The sequence below is a fragment of the Rhinolophus ferrumequinum genome, chromosome 18 (genome assembly GCF_004115265.2).
Source record: "Rhinolophus ferrumequinum isolate MPI-CBG mRhiFer1 chromosome 18, mRhiFer1_v1.p, whole genome shotgun sequence".
Classification (NCBI taxonomy): domain Eukaryota; kingdom Metazoa; phylum Chordata; class Mammalia; order Chiroptera; family Rhinolophidae; genus Rhinolophus; species Rhinolophus ferrumequinum.
The window spans coordinates 58,010,753-58,031,558 of record NC_046301.1 but is presented as its reverse complement, the minus strand read 5'-3'; the positions used below and the strand labels follow the sequence as shown (position 1 = coordinate 58,031,558).

Genomic DNA, 20,806 nt, shown 5'->3' with positions numbered 1-20,806 from the left:
ACAACTGTGAGTATAACGGAATCCCACCACTTTCAGATTAGGGACTTTACTTATATGTGGCTGTAAAACAGGGAACGTTCTGAATGACAGACGTTCAACTCCTCACCTCTTGAGAGAGCAAAAAGATTGGGGGAGAAGGTAAAGATATAAAGGAAAGAGCCCCACTTTTCTACTCTGCATGATTCAGTATTACCTGAATTTATGGTAACTTGAATATATATGGTCTGACAATTAAGTTTGCGAACTTGCCACTGTGCGCTTACGTTCGCAGCACTGTACAAACAGCTCGGTGAGGTTTCATAACCTTGGTATATCAGTGTCTCACAGCTGTGTTCGTGTCGACATGTGATGGTGTCTTGTTGAGTGGCGTTCATTATTGTGCATGTTTTTGTGTGCCATCGCGAGAATGTCTGAGCTTAAATTAGAGCAACGAACAAACATTAGCTTTCTTGTTAAACTTGGCAAGAGTGAAAGTGAAATCAGAGACATGTTAGTCCAAGTTTATGGGGATAAGGCCATGAAGAAAACGGCAGTGCACAAATGGATTAAACGTTTTTCTGAGGGGAGAGAACGCGTCACTGATGAAGAGAGGTCAGGGCAGCCAGTAACGAGCAGAACTGACGAAAACATTGCAAAACATCGTCAAATTGTGTGTTAAAATTGCTGGCTGCCTGTGAGAAGCACAGCAGACCAAGTAAACATCGACATGGATACAGGGAAATCTTAACTAAAAATCTTGGCATGAGAAAGGTGTGAGCAAAAATGGTCCCGAAGGAGCTGAACAGTGAACAAAAGCAAAGGAGGGTCGAAGTTTGCCAAGACTTTTTGGGCCATGTTATCACTGGTGACGAAACATGGGTGTACCAATACGACCCCGAAACAAAGTGTCAAAGTGCACAATGGAAGTCAGCCAATTCTCCACGACCAAAAAAGTTCCGTTCAGTCCAAATCAAGAGTCAAAATGATGTTGCTAACCTTTTTTGATATCAGAGGGATTATTCACTATGAATTTGTACCAACTGGACAAACAGTTAAGAAAGTTTACTATTTGGAAGTGCTGAAAAGGCTGCGTGAAAGACGAAAAAGTCCTGAACTTTTCGCCAACAATTCATGGCTCTTGCATCATGACAATGCACCAGCTCACACGGCACTGTCTGTGAGGGAGTTTTTAGTCAGTAAACAACTGTATTGGAACACCCTCCCTACTCACCTGATCTGGCTCCCAATGACTTCTTCCTTTATCCAAAGATAAAGGAAATATTGAAAGGAAGACATTTTGGTGACATTCAGGACATCAAGGGTAATGCGACGACAGCTCTGACGGCCGAGCCAGACAAGCAGCTCTAATGCGTCTTTTGGAGCAAAAATTAATATAAGACCCGGTATTCTATTCTATTCTATCCTATTCTATTTTATAAGACCCAGTCTTATAGGAAAATAAAACCCGGTATTATATATTATTATTATATTATAACACCCGGTCTTACAGTAAAATTAGACTGGGTCTTATATTAATTTTTGCTCCAAAAGACGCATTAGAGCTGATGATCCGGCTAGGTCTTATTTTCGGGGAAACACAGTAGCTTTCCAAGGGAGTACTTTGAAGGTGACAGTAATGATATTCAGCAATGAGGTACGTAAGACATTTTTTAGGAGGAGTTTGCAAACTTAATTGTCAGACCTCGTATTCACATATTGGTAAGAATTACAAATTAAAACAAGAAGGCAGAAAGGCACATACTACATTTTGAAGACCTTGCCGTATAAATAATTAAATGCTTTTATGCTTAAAGTAAGCTTCTACTATCTGGATCCCTAACTTAATGATTCGTCCCCAATATAACACCAGAAAGAGTGAGAAAATAGCCTGCAATATAAACACACACATGAAATGACAATCTGACAAAGAATCCTGGACAAAAACAAACAAAAAGGAGGAGAGGATGTTGTGTCCCCAGGATGAGCCCATGAAAGCGTGAAGCCTGGGGGGGCCACGAATCATGGGTCTCCTGAACCTCACTGCTCCCCTGTCCAAGAGAGATCACCACTCCCACACCCACAGAGGCTGTAAAACAAAGACACAAGAGCCAGGTATGCAAGACATGGGACAACCTCTCTCAAATGGTGAGCTGAGACTGCCTGAAGCTGCAGCCCCGACCTCTGCAGAGCGAGGGGCTGAGCTGCTGCTTCCAAGCTCCCCCACGTTACACCCTGCCCCACCCCTACTCAGCTGCACCCTCCCTCACTTTGGGTGGTGACAGTGCAAATGACTCAGTTACACGATTCCTATTTGTGTAGGAAAACACATAGGTCAGTCAGGAAGCTGACGCCAAGCCCACGCTTCCCGCCCCTTTATGGAGAAGGCAGACCACCCCTCCCGGGTCCTGGGGTGACAGTGATCAGCCTCAGCTCTTCTCGCACACATTCGCTCTTTCGAGGCACTTCTCTAGGCAGCTCCAGACACTGACTGCCCTCGAGGAAATACAGATGCTTCTGGGGTCCCACGTCCAGGGACAGAACGATGCCCCAGGGAAAGACAAACCGAGCCGCACAGCTGGCTGCATTCATGCGGCTTGTCACAACTCAGCAGCCCCCTGACCTTTCCCTGGGTCTCCTCGCACAATGTCCCTTCTGTTCTGGCTCGGTGGTAATCCACCAGTGAGGGCGGCCCCCGCAGCCACATGAACCAGCCAATTGTCCCTGCGCAGGGCACCCGGCTGCCCGCCTCTTGAACTCTGGGAAGCCCCAGAGAGCCTGGGAGCCACGGGGGGCGTGCGGCGTGGGCAGCTCCTCCACCTGCCAACCGGGGTGAGGGCAAAGGGAGGAAACAATGGCACCCCAAGAAGAGATGTGCTGAATGGGGGGAGGTGTGGAAATCTGGGTTCCCTGCGTAATCACTCAAGCCCAGCGAGTTTCAATTTAAACTAAGGACTGGTGGGAAAAGCCCACCCAAGCCCCACATAAGCCAGTTTTCGCAGCCCAGGCCACTTCTACTCTAGAGTGTGGGCAGGGGCGGAAGACTCCGTGGCCCTGGGACCTCGACAGCATGTCGCTGGGCCTGCCACACCCTACACGGCGGTCTCCCCACAGCCAAACACAAGTCTGCCAGGATGTGTCCAAGAAGATTCCTCTGAGGGCTTAAAGCTTGGAAACCACCGTTTTAAAACACCCTGTCCGTAAAAAAACATTCACGTGACCTTCCTAATAAAATGTACCAAAATGCCCTTTCTGGGACTTTCAGATGCAGACTTTAAGTAAAGCCATGGGACGTCAGTGATGGTTGGGGCTCCCTGCCCAGTAACAGCTTGTTGTGGGGGGCAGGGGGATGTCTAACATTGGTGGCAAATAACCAAACTAAACTTCGTATTTTATCTTTTGTGAAAACTGGGCTGTCTCTTAAAGTCAGAGTGACACTTGTTGTGTTTCCTTTTCTCCTCCCAATAAAGTGTGTTATTAAACTGACAGCACCTCTCTAAATGAAGGAAGCACAGACTAGAGGAAACTGGGTCAAGGTCAGTTGCAAGGTGTGTTTTTGTGCCCCAAATGACAGAGCTGCCGGTCTGATACCAAAATGTGCCCAGGCCAGCATTCACACCCCAACAGACACCCAGAGCAGAGGCGGACGTGAGAAACCAGGGAGCAGGTTTCTTTAAACTTAAACCCGCGTCTCCATCCTACACCTGATTCTCTCCTCTCCTCTCAGTGTCACCAACCACAACGAGCCAGAAAGTCAGAACTCAAGGGCATGCAGCTTTAATCTGAAAAATAAAGAATTAGATCAGCTCCCCGCACCTGCTCACACCAACACCAAGCCCTCCGGGTCCCCGGCCGCCCCCCCGGCCCCCCCCAGCCCTCCTCCCCAGGTACCGACCCTGCTTCCTAACAGAACTCAGACAAGTATTTCCTGTTTGGCAGCCACTGAACTACTTCCTGGAAAGGCTGCTTTGCAACGTGACCGTGCTACCACAGAACAATCTGGGGCGTCTGCGCAGAAGACGGCGACGCGCTAGGGATTCTGAAGGAGCGGCCTGAGACCTTATGCCCAAAGAGGCAGATGAGCCCACCGGGGTCAGAGGGACCGCCCCTCATGGAGGGTCTAGCAGCACATCCCCACGCCACACAGGCCAAGAGGCCCTTTTATAAAGCCAGTCTGATCACGTCCTTCTTCCCCAGCACACCCCTCCGATGGTGCCCCAACGTGCTGGGACGAGTGGCCCTGCCCACCTCACCTGCCTACCCCAGCCTCCCGTCTAAACCCAGATGTCCTGACCCTCGGCAGCTTTCACTGGGAGGGGGTCTCCCGTCCTCTCTGCCCAGCTGCCTTCTTCCCCACCACACGTCTCTGAGTAAAGCTCGCTTCCTAAGGGAAACCTGCCAGACAGCACCGCCAGCCCTTTGTTACCGAGTGGCTGTGCTACACTGGCGGCCCCACCGCGCTTCAGCGCACGGATGCCTGTTCTGATGCAGTCACTTCACTGCCGTGTGATTTGCCTCTCTCGCCCGTCGCTCTGGAAGCTCCACAGGACCCAGCGTGTCCTAGACTCAGTAAATCCCTGCTTCCTGAATCAATCAATGAAACTGCAACAAAGAACAGAGGAAAAGCAATTCCTCCTCCTCGTTGTAAATACACAAATTTTTCTAAAAAAACAAACCCTCAACTGCAAAGAATCAATGACAGTGGCATCCCCTTACTCAATACCATCATCCTATTGGCAATTTCCTTCTGCCTCTTTAAACAGGGGTTTGGTGCCAACTGCCAGTGGGTGGCAAAAGGAAACTCATGGGTGTGGGGTGTGACAAAGAGTTTTTAGATACAACACCAAAAGCACAATCCATAAAAGAATAAACAATGATAAACTGGGTTACCAAAATTCAAAACTTTTGCTGGGCAAAAGATACAGTTGAGAAAACAAAAACACAAGCCACGGACCTGGACAGAATATTTGCAAATCATATACCGGATAAACCACTTGTATCCAAATTATAATTATTTAAACTTAACAATAAGAAAACAATTACCCCAACTTAAAAAAAAAAAAGCAAAAATTCTGAAAAGATACTTCACCAAAGAAAATACATGAATTACAAAAAACACCCGAAAAAACGCTCAGTGCCATCAGCCACCAGGGAAACGCAAACCAAAACCTAATGACAGTACGTCTCACCCACCAGGATGGCCATAATCAGACAGAAAGTGGCGTTGGCGAGGACGTGGAGAAATCGGAACCCTCCTGTATAGCTGGTGGGAATGTAAAACGGTGCCAACGCTGTGGAAAACAGTCTGGAGGTTCTTTAAAAAGTTAATCACAGCATTACCAAAAGACCCAGCAATTCCACTCCTAGGTATATGCCCAAGAGAAATAAAAACACATATCCACAAAAAAAACCGTGTACGCAAAATACCTAATAACTGAAAACAACCCAAATACCCATTAACTGAACAGACACAATATGATCCATCCACACAAAGGAATATTACTCAGCCATAAAAAGAAGTGAAGCACTGACACTCGCTACAATGTGGATGGACCTTGAACACATTACACTGAATAAAACAAGCCAGTCACTAAAGGTCACGTAGGATGTGATTCCGTTCATATGAAATGTTGAGAACAGGCAAGTCGATGGAGACAGGAAGTAGATTAGTGCTTGCCCGGGGCTGGGGGAGGGGGTGGGGAGTGACTGCTAATGGGGACAGGGTCTCTTTTTAGGGTGACGAAAATGTTCTAGAATTAGTAGTGACAGTTGTACAATTCTGAGCATACTAAAAACTAACGAAATGTGCACTTTAAATGGATGAATTACATGGCGTATAAATTATATCTCAATAAAGCTATTTTTTAAAAGAGAGAGATCACTACACACCCATCAGCAAGACAGAAAGAAAACAAACGACCTTCTCAAGTGCTGGCGAGAACGCAGAGCCACAAGAACCCTCACTTGCTGCTGGGAACAGTCAAAGGGCTACAGCCACTTTAGACAAGTGTCACACAGTTTCTTGTGAAGGTAAACATACGAGCCTGTCCCAAAGACCCAGCAGTCCCACACCTGGTGTTTATCCAGGTGAACTGAAAACGTACGTACACAGAAAAACCTGTGTGCAAACGTTTAGGGCAACTTTCCTCTTACCCTGGAACGCACCCAGGTGTCCTTGCACCAGTGAATGGACAAACAGCAGCATGACTACACAATCATGAGGAACGAACTCTTCATTCACGCCAATGACACGGGTGCATCTTAAGTGCGTCTTGCTAAGTAAGAGAAACCAGACACAAAGGCCGCATGCTGTGTGAGTCTATTTATATGACATTCTGGAAAAGGCACAACTACAGGGATGGAAAACAGCTGAGTGGTTTCTAGAGCCCGAGGGTGGCGGTTAGAGCTGGCTTCAAAGGGACAGCAGAAAGGGGCGTGGGGCATGGGACAGTTCTGTGTGGAACCGTCATGGTGCGAGCGTGACTCCACGCACGTCCAAACCCAGAGAGAACTTCACTGAACACAAACGAAAATAAGAATAATAATCACCAGATGGGCTGGGGCAGGGGACCCAAGATGGGGCGCAGGCTGTGACTAATGCATCTAATGATACTACAAATGTATGACATAGCCACGCTGACACAGATGGACGAAGACAGTGTCACAATAACTTAGTCAAGCGAGGTTCTACCTGGACACTGGTAGGCCAAAGACAAGAACAATGACACCCAGACACTGTACTCTGGCTGGTAAACTTACTTCTCACAGGAGTACCGGTAGCAATCCTGAAACTACCTTCCAGGTACACTAGGGTTAAACCAACAAGCAAATATATTGTAAATAATGACCGCCAGGTTTCTTCCTTCAGAGAAAGAACTTAAAACAAGCAACAGAGCTCGAATGAACTCAGTGGTGCTGGATGGCAGTTGGAGGCATGAGTCTGAACTGATGTTTATTTTAATACACAGACAGATAGATACAGAAATAAACATGGGGGGTCAGCATGCATGCATACATTTCCCAGCTCTGTCAAATGAGGGGCTAACCACAATGCCACCCCAGGAGCAATGAACACACTTCGCTCCCAGAGCGAATACCATTCTCCAATAAAAGGGACCAGGGCTCCTTGGAGAAATGGCTGATTCTAGGGCTGGGGCAGAGGAAAACCAAGATGAGCCTGGAGTACTTTGGGTGCCAGAAAGTGAGGAAGCGCCCAAAAACCCATGGGAACACAATGAAAAGGCACAGGGCCAACCTGTGGAAGTTCCCGCCCACCACAGGAGCACAATTGGAACAAAAGAAATAACAGCAGGACTGGATTATAACCCAAAGGAAAAAAATCCCAAATGTCCATGAATGCATATTGATATAAATAAATGACTGAACACCAGTTAAATAAATGGGGTAGAAGGGACAATCCTTCCTTCCAGGAAAATCCCAATTAATAAATGTAGAAGGAATGAAGGAAATAGAAATCACCACCAAACACCGCTGATGGATGAATGCTAAAACTAGTGGATAAAACATGAAAAAGAAACAGGAGATCTGTATAGTTTCAAAGCATCTGCCCCCAAAAGGACATCAGCTACAGTGGTGACTTTAAGTATGTCCCCTGGGATGTGGAACTTACTTTCTTCCCCCTTGAGAGTGGGCTGCCCTTGAGTGACTCACTTCTGAGTATGGAAGGGACAGACAGTAACTTTACAGAGGAGCGACCTGGCAGGCAGCACCTTAGCCTGGGGTCAAGGTTAACGTCCCCAGGAATATCAAGTCCGCCCTACCGTGATATGACAAGGGGGGCTTTTAATCTCTGTGGTTGTCTTTCCAAAATTTACAACCCCAGTCTAATCATGAGAAAACACCAGACAAACCCAAAGTGGGGGGCATTCTATAAAATCCCTGACTGGCACATTTCAAAAACTCCACGGCCATGAAAGACAAGGGAGGTGAAAGAGACATGACAGCCAGATGCAACGGAGGACCCTGGAGTGGATTCTAGAACAGAAAACCAACATCAGTAGGAAACAGGGAAATCCAAGGAACATCTGTTGGCAGCAAGCATATGTTAATTTCTTCATTTTGATCACGTGCAGTGGTCAGGTAAGGTGTTAAGTTTAGGGAAGCAGGACGTGAAGTATAACGGAACTCTGTATGATCTATACAGTTCTTCTCTGTTCGTAAAATTATTGCAAAATTCAAAGTTAAAAAGCCCATACTCAGTTGAGTTACTAGAAGATCTTTATACACATTTGGAGCAACTTGGGTCTGTGAATCTACATCTCTCTTTCACTCTGAATTTTGTGGAACCTAAGCACGCATCAAGTCTTTCTGATAAAACCTAGTGGCCAAACTGAGATGTGCAATACCATTGCGAACACTTAGTATGAAAGAAAGAATGTAAAATAGCTTGGTGATTTTAAAATATTGATCACATATTGAAATGATAATATGTTGATATTTTGGGTTAAATAAGTTACATTATTAAAATTAGTTTCCCTGTTTCTTTTGGCCTTTTTTAATGTGGCTACTAAAAAATTTTAAATTGCATGTGTGGCTTGCATATTACTAGTAGACAGCCCAGGTGCAACAGGTAATTCACTGATTGGAACAAGACAGGCTTCAAATACCACTGGCCAATTCCAGGACAGTGAGCAGGTATAAAGGGAGCATGTCAGCAAGACTCCATTCACTTGATCAGTCCTAGGACACCTAGGAACCAATTTACGCGTCCAGGACGCATGGCTTGTCCTAGGCCAGCACCAGTATGCTCTCCCAGGCCACAGCCCATGCCCAGTTCACTTTCCAAAGGAACAACTCAGCCACAACATACAGAGGCTTCTGGGTCGACATGTGCTCAGAGGGTGACAACCTGGCTCTCCCTCGATGAGCTCGAGCTCCCAACTCAAGGAAGTGCACGTCACACGTTCATCCTGCCCAGCAACGTGCTTTATTGTCAGAACTGAAAAACGGGCACCTATCCAGAACTCATAAGGAACTCTTACCACTCAACAACAGAAAGAGAAACTATGCAACTCAAACATGGGTGAAGGACTGGAACAGACGTGTCTTCAAAGAAGACATACACGTGACCAACAGGCATGAAAAAATGCTCGGCACCATTAGTCACTAGGAAATGCAAATCAAAACCACAGTGAGATACCATTTCATACGGCCAGGAAGACGGCTATAATTTTAAAAATGAGTATAAATAGGAAGTAACATGCGTTGGCAAAGCTGTGGAAAAATGGAACCTTTATAACACTGCTGGTGGGAATGTAAAACGGTTCTGCCATTGTGGAAAACAGTCTGGTGGTCCCTCAAATAGTTAAGCACAGAATTACCATGACACAGCAATTCCACTCCTAGGTGTATATATATGTACCCAAAGGAACTGAAAGTGGTACTCAAACATGTATACATGTGTTCATAGCAGCACTGTATCACAGCAGCAGGTGATTCACAACGGCCAAAAGGTGGAAACAGCCCAAGTGTCCATCAGCAGATGAATGGAAAGGCAAACTGATATAGGCACAGCAGAATATTATTCAGCCATGAAAAAGAATGAAGTTCTGATACATGCCACAACATAGACGAACTCATAAACAGTTATACTAAGTGAAAGAAGCCAGACAAAAAAGGTCACATGAGGAACAACTGCTTAATGGGTACAAGGTTTCCTTTTGGGGTGAAGAAAATGTTTGAACTAGACAGAGGTGGTCAGAGGTACCACTGTGGATGCATTAAATGCCACTGAATCGTTCACTTAAAAATGATTAATTTTAATTTCACTGGGAAAAAAAAGAAAAAAATGATTAATTTTATGTTATGTGTATTTCACCTCAATTTTTAAAAGGTGGGGGTGCACTTACACACTAGTTGTGTCATGAGGTTTCCCGGCAGACAACAGATGCCCCCGCTAGAATCAATCTGGTTCATCCACTTAGTCATTCATTCAACAAATATTTACCAAGTACCATCTTTGTGCTAAAGGCCAGTACATACAGAACAAAACTGACAGGCCCTGCCCTCGAGATCTTACATTCTAGTGGTAGAGCAGACATTAGACAAGTAAACACATGTTCATTTAAGTACTATGGAAAAGGAGAGAAAGTACACCAAGAGGAAGAAGAGAAGACCAAATTCAGATGGAAGATCAGAGCAGATCACTCTGGGCTATCCTACGTCGTGACCGTGAACCTCGAGCAGGTTAACTTCTCTAATCTTTCATTTTCCCACCTGTAAAATGGGTTCCAATTTCTCCAACCCCTTTGTGGAGCTGTGTGAGGATTATGGGAACTATTGTGTAAAAGCCTAACACAGCCCCTGGCCTACGTTGTATTAAACAGTTTTTTCCTAAGTTTAAAATTATCTGAGGGATAGCAATATTACAAAAAAAAAAATCAAAAAAAAAATCATGTGATTATCTCAATAAATGCAGAGAAAACATTTGACAAAATTCAACACCCTTTCATGATAAAAACACTCAACAAACTAGAAACAGAAGAAAACTACCTCAACATAATAAAAGCCACATATTAAAAAACCCACAGCAACATTACACTCAATGGTGAAAAACTAACAGCTTTTCCTCTAAGATCAGGCACAAGGCAAGAATGCCCACTCTCACCACTTCTACACAACACAATACTGGAAGTCTTAGCTAGTGCATTAGGCAAGAAAAAAGAAAATGAAAAAAGCAAGCAAATTGGAAAGGAGGAAATAAAATTATCTCTGTCCACAGAAGATATGCTCTTATATGTAGAAAACCCTAAGAGTACACACACACAGTTAGAACTAATAAACAAGTTAGCAAACTTGCAGGATACAAAATCAACACACACAAAAAGTCAGTTCCATTTTAATACACTAACAATGAACAATGTGAAAAGAAAATTAAGAAAACAATTCTTTCACAATAGCACTGAAAAAAATAAAATACTCAGGAATTAACTAAACCAAGGAGATAAAAGATTTATAAAAGGAAAACTACAAAATGCTGCTGAAATTAAAAAAGACATAATTGGGAAACATCCCATGTTCATGGATTGGAAAACTTCAGATTGTTTAAATGTCAATACTATGCAAAGTGACCTATAGACTCAATGCAATCTCTATCAAAATCCCCATGACATTTTCTGCAGAAATAGAAAAACCTACCCTAAAATTCATATGGAATCTCAAGGATCTCAAATAGCCAAAATAATTCTGAAAAAAGTTGGAAGACTCACACTTCCTGATTTCAAAACTTCCTATAAAGCTATGGTAATTGAAACACTTTGCCAGTATGTAGTACCGGCATAAAGCCAGGCATAGAGACTATAAAGCCCCAAAATAAATCCTCATATATATGGTCAAATGATTTTCAACAAGGGTGCCAAGACCATTCAATGGGGAAAGAACAGTCTGCTCAACAAATGGTGCTGGGAAACTGGACATCCACATCTAAAAGACTGAAGTTCAACCCTTACCTAACACCATATCCAAAAATTAACTCAAAATGGACCAAATAACTAAATGTAAGAGCTGAAACTATAAAACTCTTAGAAGGAGACATAGGGCAAAAGCTTCACGACACTCAATTTGGTAATGATTTCCTGGATATGATATAGGCAAGGCACAGGTTAAGAAAATGAAAAATAGACAAATTGGACTTGATGAAAATGAAAAATCTTTTATGCATCAAAGGACATGATCAACAGAGTGAAAAAGCAACTGACAAAATGGGAAAAAATATTTACAAATCATGTATCTGATAAGGGATTAATTATCTAGACTATATAGAAAACACCTAAAATTCAACAACCAAAAAAACAAACAACCCAATTCAAAAACAGGCAAAGGACTCAAAACAGGTATTTCTCCAAAGAAGACACACAAATGCTCAATGAGCACATGAAAAGACGTTATTAACCAATCATTGGAGAAATGCAAATCAAAACCAGGAGATGTCATCTCACACCCATTATTATGGATAGTATCAAAAAAAGAGAAAACATGTGTTGAAGCATGTGGAGAAACTGGACTCCTTTTGCACTGTTAGTAACAATGAAAAATGGGACAGCTGCCGTGGAAAACAGCCTGGTGGTTCCTCAAAAAATTAAAAATAGATTCCCCATACTATCCAGCAATTGCACTATTCGGTATATACTCAAAAGAATTGAAAGCAGGGTCTCAAAGAGATATTTAAATACTCATGTTCATAGCAGCATTATTCACAGCGTCTAAAATGTGGCAGCAACCCAAGTGCGGACGGGTGACACGTGTGGTCCATGCACACAGCAGAATATTACTCCTTGGAAAGCAGTGAAGCGCTGCCATACGCTGCAGCATGGATGGGCCTCCATACCACCAGGATGGCTGTAACAAAAGACAGGAGAATGACAAGTGCTGCAGAGGACGTGGAGAAATCGGACCCCTCGTGCGCTGCTGGTGGAAATATAAACTGGCGCAGCTGCTGTGGAACACAGTTCAGCAGCTCCTCAAAAAGCTAAACACGAATCACCGTAAGACCCAGCAATTCCACGCCCAGGTAGCCACCCAGGGAACTGAAAACTGGTACTCAAACATGTCCACATACACGCACATTCACAGCAGGAGTGGGCAGAAATGACCAAAATGCATCCAACAACAGATGGACAGGTGAACCACTCCTGGGAAGTGGATCTCCATTATTCGTGGGTGCCATGCTTACACATTCACCTTTACACTAGAACTTACTTATAACCCAAACCAGCACGCGTGGTTCTCACACTCAATCACAGACACGCATCACGGTGAAAACTCTGGGCTGCCTAACGTGCTCAGTGCCAGCTGACGTCGAACAAGGCGACGCGCTGCCTCCTTATTTCCACTCAGACAGTAAACAGTGTCTTCCTTGTATAGTGAGTGCCCTGCTTTTTGCATTTTTGTGCTTTTTGCTGGAGATTCTGCTGTCTGAAATGGCCCCAAGCACAGCGCTGCAGTGCTGTGTAGAGGGCCTGTGAGGAGCCTTCCAGAGAAAACAGTTTTCAGATAAGCGTGGTTTGGGCACGAGTTACAGCGCTGCTGGCTTGTGAATCCAATTTTAATGACTCAACAGCGCATGTTAGCTACAGCTCAGGTTGTGCACTGCTCAGCAGCTGAAAGCATCATGGCCCGAGGCTTGCGGGAACCTAACCCTCTATTCCCCCTTGCGGCAATGCCCGTGGTGACAGGACATCACCATTGCGAGTAACGAGAACGGACTGTTTGTACCGCAGCATTACTGAGCCATAGAAAGGACAGACGCACTGACACATGCATGGATGACCCTGGGAAGAGTACACTAAGTGAAAGAACAGACGCAAGAGGACACAGTGGGTTACTCCTTTTATAGGAAATGTCCAGCATAGGCAAATCCATAGCACAGAAAGCAAGCAGGTTGCAGAAGGTGGGGGTAGGGAGAGTGGGGAAATAAAAACTGTGAGCTAGAGAGGCAGTGGCTGCACATCGTGAATGCACTCAATGCCAATGAATTGTGCACTTAAAACAGTTAATTAATTGTATGTTGAATCAATTTCACCTCATCAATTATTTTTATTAATTGTGGTCTCATAGAAAGATATTTGGTCTTTGTCCCCATTTCGTCCCACAGATCTCCTAAAACCCTTGGAATTTCCTGAGTGACGGATGACAGGAGTATCTTTTATTCTAATGAGGGAATTTAGTGGGTCCCCACATAGCTTTGGCATGGGGCTGGTCCCAGAAAGACCAAGCTTTAAATAGAAGCTTGGAACTTCCAGCCCCACTTTCAACCTGCAGGGAGGGCAGAGCGGCTGGCCACTGCGTCAATCACCAACGGCCAATGAGCTGACTGGGTTCGCCTACATGGTGAAGCCTCCACAGAAACCCCAAAGTATGCGGCTCGGAGAGCTTCCGGGTAGTTGAACAGGTGGAGGTGCTGGGACGGAGCACCGGAAACGGCACACGCCTGCCCCCCACCTTGCCCCATGCAGGCATCTCTTCCACCCAGCTGTCCCTGAGTTGTATCCCCTATAATCAACAAGTAACAATAAGTAAAATGTTTATAAGAACTTTGTGAGCTGTTCTAGCAAATTAGGGAACCTGAGGAGAGGGTCATGGAAACCCCTTATTTATAGAAGTGGGGGCAGTCCTGTGGGGCTGAGCCCTTAACCTGTGGGACCTGCGATAACTCCAGGCAGATCGTATCAGAACAGAATGAACTGCTGGGCACTCCACTGATGTCTGGAGAATCAGAAAGTTGGAGAAGTCATATTGGAAAAGGCCGTTTGGTATGTTTGGTTTCAGAAAGGAAAAAAAAACCCTCTCATTTGGCGTCAGCAGTGACACTGAGTAAAACCAGCTCAACGATGTACAAATACTACTTTTGTAATCAGACACAGCCCACCCCCCACCCCATTTTTGTTACTCGGGGGAAAAGGAGTCGTTTATCTGTAAAAGAGCATCCTGCCAACAGGTCAAACAGAAGGCGGCCTCAGATAAGTTCTAGTGCCAAACACCACATAAAACAGAATTCCTTCATTTCAAAGACAATGTCATATTTAGGGTCAAGCGCAGCTCAAAACACCCCTGGTCACACAAGAAAACGTCCGGTGTCTAAGAAAGTGTCTTTTCTGCTCTGGCTGTACATCCACCCCATGCACCAGGGAAGCCAAAATCGTCTTTCTTCGCCTCTGAAACCTCAACCTCCGGACCTGAAGCATCCGAGGCCACGTGGCCCCTCACCTCTTACCCAGATTAACTGGAAAGAGGCACCCCCACCTCAGCAGCAACAGTAACAACACACACTTACGGAATGCCTCATCTGTGCTGGCACTGGGCCCGGGGCTTCAGCGTCCATCTCTCCGTGAGTCTCCAAACAGCCCGGAGAAGCAGACACAACAGGAAGCCCATCTATGGACAGGGCGACTGAGGCCCAGAAGTAATCCACGCAGTCGCTTCCCCCTGCGCTTCCTACCTCACAAATCCACTGACCCTACCTGCAGCGGAGGAGTAAGTCACGGCTGAAAACCAGATGCAACCCTTGCCTACCCCCGGGAAGGAAAGCTGTCAGCGGGTCCATTCCTGGTGACCCTGTTTCCAACCCTATTGCAAACCCGTATAAGCTGCTTTCAATGAACCGGCACTCACTTCTCCACAACTGTCTGATCTTTACAAAACTTCTAAGCAGGGAGCCACACTTAGACAACATTTGCAGAACACAATACATAAAATCCTCGTCCATGCAACCTAGACAGCAGCAAAAGCCAGAACTCACGAGCAGCTGTTGTTCCAGCTCGAGCCTGTCTAGGGTGTGCACATAGGAAGGACCACATGCTCTGCTGGTTCTAATCCCAGCACCACCCTTACTGGGTGGCCTTGAGCACACGACTGAGCACCCAGGAGCGCCTTCATCCACACACCGTGGACATGACCTTGCCCTGCGGCCTGTCTGGAGACTAGGCACCCGCTCAGCAGAGAAGGCTGAGGACCCACAGAACCTGTGACTGCACTTGTACCCCAGGCCCTTCCCGTGGTGGCCTCACCTCCCACAGATGCTCAGTGCCCCTTCCAGCTCTGAGAGCAAAACCAGCACCAGGAGCAGAGGACTCCAGAGACCAGGGAAAGAGCACAGCGCCCAGCATTTGTCCTGAGCGAGCGAACACACTGCAGCTCTGAGCATGGGCTCACGGCGGCACTCTGGCCCCCGCCACACAGCCTCTGTAGGAACTGGTCGCACAAGTACCCCATGGAACGTGACCGTGTTTTGCTATGGAAAAGCCAGCCATCCTCCAAAAGCATTCATATGAAAACACGTTCTGAAATGTGAAAAACCTACTACACCTACAATGGGAAAATTTTACTGTAGTCAATTATATCTCAAGAAACTGGACCAGAATAAAACCCCTTAACATAAAACCAGTTGCTGCCATGACGGCGGGTGCTCACAGGGGTGAAGCGCACTCGTGTTCCCTCTAAAGGGGCACCTGGGGCAGTGGCGACAGCTGGGGAAAGCATCTCACGGCCTTGCCAAGAAACTAGGCGATTAAAGAGGAGCACAGGGTCCTGCACTGCCTGCGAAAGACACACACAGGCACAGGCACACCCTGAACCCCCACACCCCAAGTAGGCAAGTCCAGAGGTCCTGAAATCGCACACAGGGATTCAGGACACGCAGAGAGAGGCCCTCTCAGTCCTCTCAAGGCCCCACAGGGACATAAGTCCTATGGTCAGAGAGTCGCCTGTTCCCTTCCCTACCAGGGCCAGGACCCAGCAGAGCCTCAGGGACTCCGTACCGGAACGGCCCTGAAGTCTGGGCGCGAGGCCCAGGTCAGCACGCTCAGGTAAGCGCTGAGAGGTGCTGCCCCAAGGAGCCGCCACTTCCCTATGTGCCCTTTAGAGCAAGCACCTGTGCACCTCACCACCATCCCCCAGAGGTCTGAGGCACTAACGGAGGCCGCAGAGGCCACCACAGGGAAAGGCCCGAGCTGAGGCACAGGCACCAAGCACCCCTGCCTCTCCCCAACCTGGAGACCAGCAAAGATCCCCTGGGCCAGGAGAGAGGGCACTAAGACCCATTGGCCACCTCTGTGTTACTGTCCAGCCTCAGCGTGGTGCTCCCTCCACCGGGGTGAGCTGGAGCCTCCAGGCAGACCCTGGGGACAGCGGGAAGTTCAGTGGGCGCCACCGCAGGGAGGGAGAGGAAGGGCTGCATGTCAGGGACCAGACAGGTCTCGAAACATAAAAGCTCGCTGACCCGTGGGATCCAAAACCGCTTCTGAACCTCAGAAGAATTTATTCGAAACCCAGAGATGAGCTTCACTGGCCACAAGGATTCCGTGACCACTGCCCAGCCCCTAGAATACCAGTGCACAGGGCCACTGATGCCTTCTACAGAGGGGCTGTCTCCCCGACCGCCCAACGGGCCACTTTCACCATCTCCTCTCCACAGGTTCCGCACCAGGGAGCTGGACAGGCTGGGACAGCTGCCCGGACAGTCCCCAGCATGGGTCCCTGGACCGCTCCACTCCCCGCCCCCTTCTCCACTCTCCCCAGGCGCAGAGGTGGCCCTGGCCTGACCTCCCTAAGCAGGCAGTGGGAAGACTGCCCCCCACAGGGCAGTGTCTCCCCTGCTGAAAGGACAGACGGACAGCCTGCGCAGACAGGCTGGGCTCCGCTCTAAAGGGCACCGGTCACCAGGACCCTCAGGCCTCAGTTCCATGAAAGCCTCAGGTGATCCAGGCTTCTGAGAACTAGGCTCCCGGAGGCCCCAGAGCCAAATCCCGCTGCGCGGCACTTGCTGAAATGTCACTCAGCTCCCAGTGTGGCAGCACACCTGAGCTCTATTCCCAGAGGTCCTTGACACCAGGTGGTCTGCGGCAGAGTCAGGTGTAAACAAGGGACTCATTAAGTGAGCGGTGGCATCTGCAGGCCCCAGGGAGATCTCCTTCCTGAAAGACAGCAGAGCTGCCTGCAGCCAGTCTAACTGCACTTGTGAAAAAGCGCCCGCCACGGCCAAGCCACCTCCAAGCCAGTAAAGGTCACCATGGCCTCTGGGTGGCGCCTGTGAGAAGGAGCAGAGGCAGGCGACCAAGAAGGCATTTTTACTTTAATTAGGCTTAACAAAAAAAAGAGAAAAGCTATGATCTCAAGGTGTTCCCCAAATATTTACATGTTGAAATCCTAAGCCCCAAAGGTGACGGTGTTAGGAGCTGGGCCTTTGGGAGGGGATCACGCCCTGAGGGTGGGGCTCCCAGGAATGGGATCAGTGCCCTTGTAAGAGACCCCAGAGACGTCTCGCCCCTTCGTCTCGCCCCTTCGTCACGGACACAGCAAGGACTCGGTCACGGGAAGGGGGGCTGGCACCTTGACCTTGGCCTTCCAGCCTCCAGAACTGTAAGCAATACATTTCCATTGTTTATGAGCCATCTAGTCTATGGTATTTTGTTACGCAGCCCGAATGGACTAAGACAATAGAAATCCATATATATTCACTGTAAATGTTTAGAAAATATACATGGAGTAAAATAAAAGACCACTTGTAATCCTACCACCCAGATAATATTTTTAATATATACAGTAATTCCTTTTTCCTATAAATAGTACACATATAACTTGCTTTTTCATTCATTAATATTAAAAACTTTGTCCCACACCAGGTCATCAAAGATTCTATTCGGCAGACGCACCATGAATTCATCTAAACCATCACCCACTGCGGGGCACTTAGGGAATTTCCACAACTGCACTCCTCCTCACGGCCCCGGGACTAACCCTCTAGGACCAGCCACGGAATCGGGCCCTGTCACAGCATGTCGACGCTGACAGGGACCCTGCATACTTTCAGGACCACCGACCAGGATGTGGGCTGGGTGATCCCCGGAGAAGCCACACCCACTCCCACTCCCCGCTGCCGTCACAGCGTGCCCATTTTCCTGGCCCCCACCTTCCACGGGACAGGTAGACGCAACACTTGGCCCACCAGGGCTCTGTGATCCCTGCCACCAATGATCCCAGCATTCCATCACCGTGCGTCACTGGTTCTACTTCCTCTTTGGTGAACTGTACGTCCTTCCTGTTGCTACGCAAGGATCCTACCTTGTTTTTGAAGTACACCTCGATGGGCATGATGAAACCAGCATAGCCCGACTCCTCCACTTTGTAGGGGGGCTCCTTGCACACTAAAAAGAAAGGGAAAATGCATCCGTCAGCTTCCTGCCTGTTCAAAAGCCCAGCCACCAGCAGCAGGAAGACCGCCACCCTCTGCTCCTGCTCTCTGGGACTCCCTGTCCTCACAGGAGCACAGCTTTCCAGGAGGCCAACTCCCCATGTGAGCACTGAATCCTGTGCTGAACTCCATGGGGTCACAGGGCATCAAAGGAGCAGAGAAGGAGAAAGGAGACCCCAACACGCCATGGTGGGACAGCTATCGGGAAGGGACAGGTTTCCCAGACGAGCTAAGGCGTCAACCAATTCAGAGCAGTGAGCGTGGCACGGGGGAGGGGCCAGACCCAGTGGGCCCCGGTCTTCCAGGCAGGGCGGTGCACACTACAGCGTCCACCTCCTTCAATCACTTGCTCAAACACGTGTACTAATACCAGGAGACGGAGATGGCCTGGTCTCAGCTGGGACTCTCCTGGGTCCATTTTAGCACCTAACAAAAGCGTTCCCAAGTGACACTAACAGACTGATTAACCTAGTGATTAAAAAAAAAGTTGAAACTAAGAACAGCAAAGTACAGGTAAAATAATCTTCCTCAATCTCATCCTCCAAAATGCATTGTCAATGTTTTGACACATAACACTTCTATTACATCAATAACATAAAAATACTGTTTGCCCACTTTGAAGAAAAAATCAGAACAGTAATCCTCCTTGACCTCTTCACCATCCTCTCCAGAGGCAGCCACTACTGAGACAAGCAAAATCCTGCCAATTGTTCAAATCTTAATGCACATATGTCTCTACCGGTCAAATAATTAAGTGGGTCAGAAATTGCTGAAAAACAGTCCATGGAACATAATGAAAGGTGACTTTTAAAATTAAAACACTATTAAGATTCTTCTTTAAAAATAACCTTTTCAGCTCTCAAAAATCTCATCAAATATCATATATCTCAAATATCTCGTATCTCATCTATCCAAACAGAACTGCCAGGCAGGGTGGACTTGCAGACACGAGCAACCCTCCAGGGTAGGGCTGGCTGGACAGCATTGTGTGGGCCCCAGTGTGCAAACCCCAGGGGGGCAGGGGAGGGCTATGGCTCAGGCTTGGGGAACCCCCGCTGGCCCCACAGATAGGAGCTGTCATGGGTGACCTCGGCCCCAAATCTCTATTCCAGCCAATCTCCTGCTCCTCGAACATCCTCCCCGGGAGCTGGATGGGCACCTCGGAGGCAGCCCACCCCACCTCCTCAGCCCTCCTAAACCTGCACCTCTCCCAGGGTCCCAGCTCGGGACCCAGGCCACCCACCACTCGCCCAAGAACTAAGGACACCAACTCCTCCCTCCCACAGCTCACCTGTCACCAAGCACTACCAGGTCCAGCTCCAAGCTGCCCTGGAATGCACCCCACTGCCCGGCCCCGTGGCTCTCGTGTGGGTCACTGCCCAGAGCCTCGCTGGCTGTCCTGCCTCAGGCTCACTCCTGGGCATCTTCTGCATGGGCAGCAGGAAGGACAGCTCTGAACTGCAAACCTGACTGTGTCCCCTGATGGCTCCTGACTGCCCTCAGGACCAGCTTCGAGCCCCTCCAGGGCTCCCGCAGGGCGCTGCGGCCCCTCCAGCCTCTCCCTCACCAGCCTGACCTCAGGCCCTAAGGTCCAGGCACAGTGAACCTCTCAGATCACAGGGCACTTCCTCCTGGGCCCTGCTCGGGGCATGCCCATTTCCAGGCCACGGCCCCCTCCCACAGGCCTCCAGCACCTTGTGTCATTCTGTCATAGGACGCCAGTACTTACTCGGGCCACCTTTCTCAGCTCTCTATCAGCTCCGTCTCACTCAGGGTCACCTCCCCAGGACGAGACCTTTCAAAAACATTCACTGAGTATCTGCCCAACACTGCTGAGCAGTCACATACCACGCCTCCTCAGGTCCTCCACCAAGTGAGGGGATGGACCACGAGCAGGAAGTAACGTGGCCTGGGAGGCTGGTCATGGCCCAGCTCTCCCGGAGCCCCTCGCTCCTTTCTGAACAGACCATGGAGGAAGTGGGGTCTCTCCAGCTGCAGGAAAGCTGCCTGCCTGGTGCTCTGCCCCCCTTCACCCTGCAGTCGGCCTCTGCGCCCGAGTCTAGCACAGAGCGGGGCACCTGGCAGACACAAGAATGCTTGTTGAATTAATCTGAATCCAGGATG

At 48.0% G+C, this 20,806-nt stretch overlaps 1 protein-coding gene across 3 annotated transcripts in view; it reads right to left on the bottom strand.

Moving 5' to 3' along the window:
* Positions 1-20,806, bottom strand: part of MLLT1 (MLLT1 super elongation complex subunit) — a 61,852-nt gene that overhangs the window by 26,135 nt on the left and 14,911 nt on the right. For all 3 annotated transcript variants that reach the window (XM_033134071.1, XM_033134070.1, XM_033134072.1), the window contains exon 3: positions 18,553-18,635. In XM_033134071.1, coding sequence (XP_032989962.1) covers positions 18,553-18,635 — 83 coding nt within the window. The remainder of the gene's footprint in view (positions 1-18,552; positions 18,636-20,806) is intronic.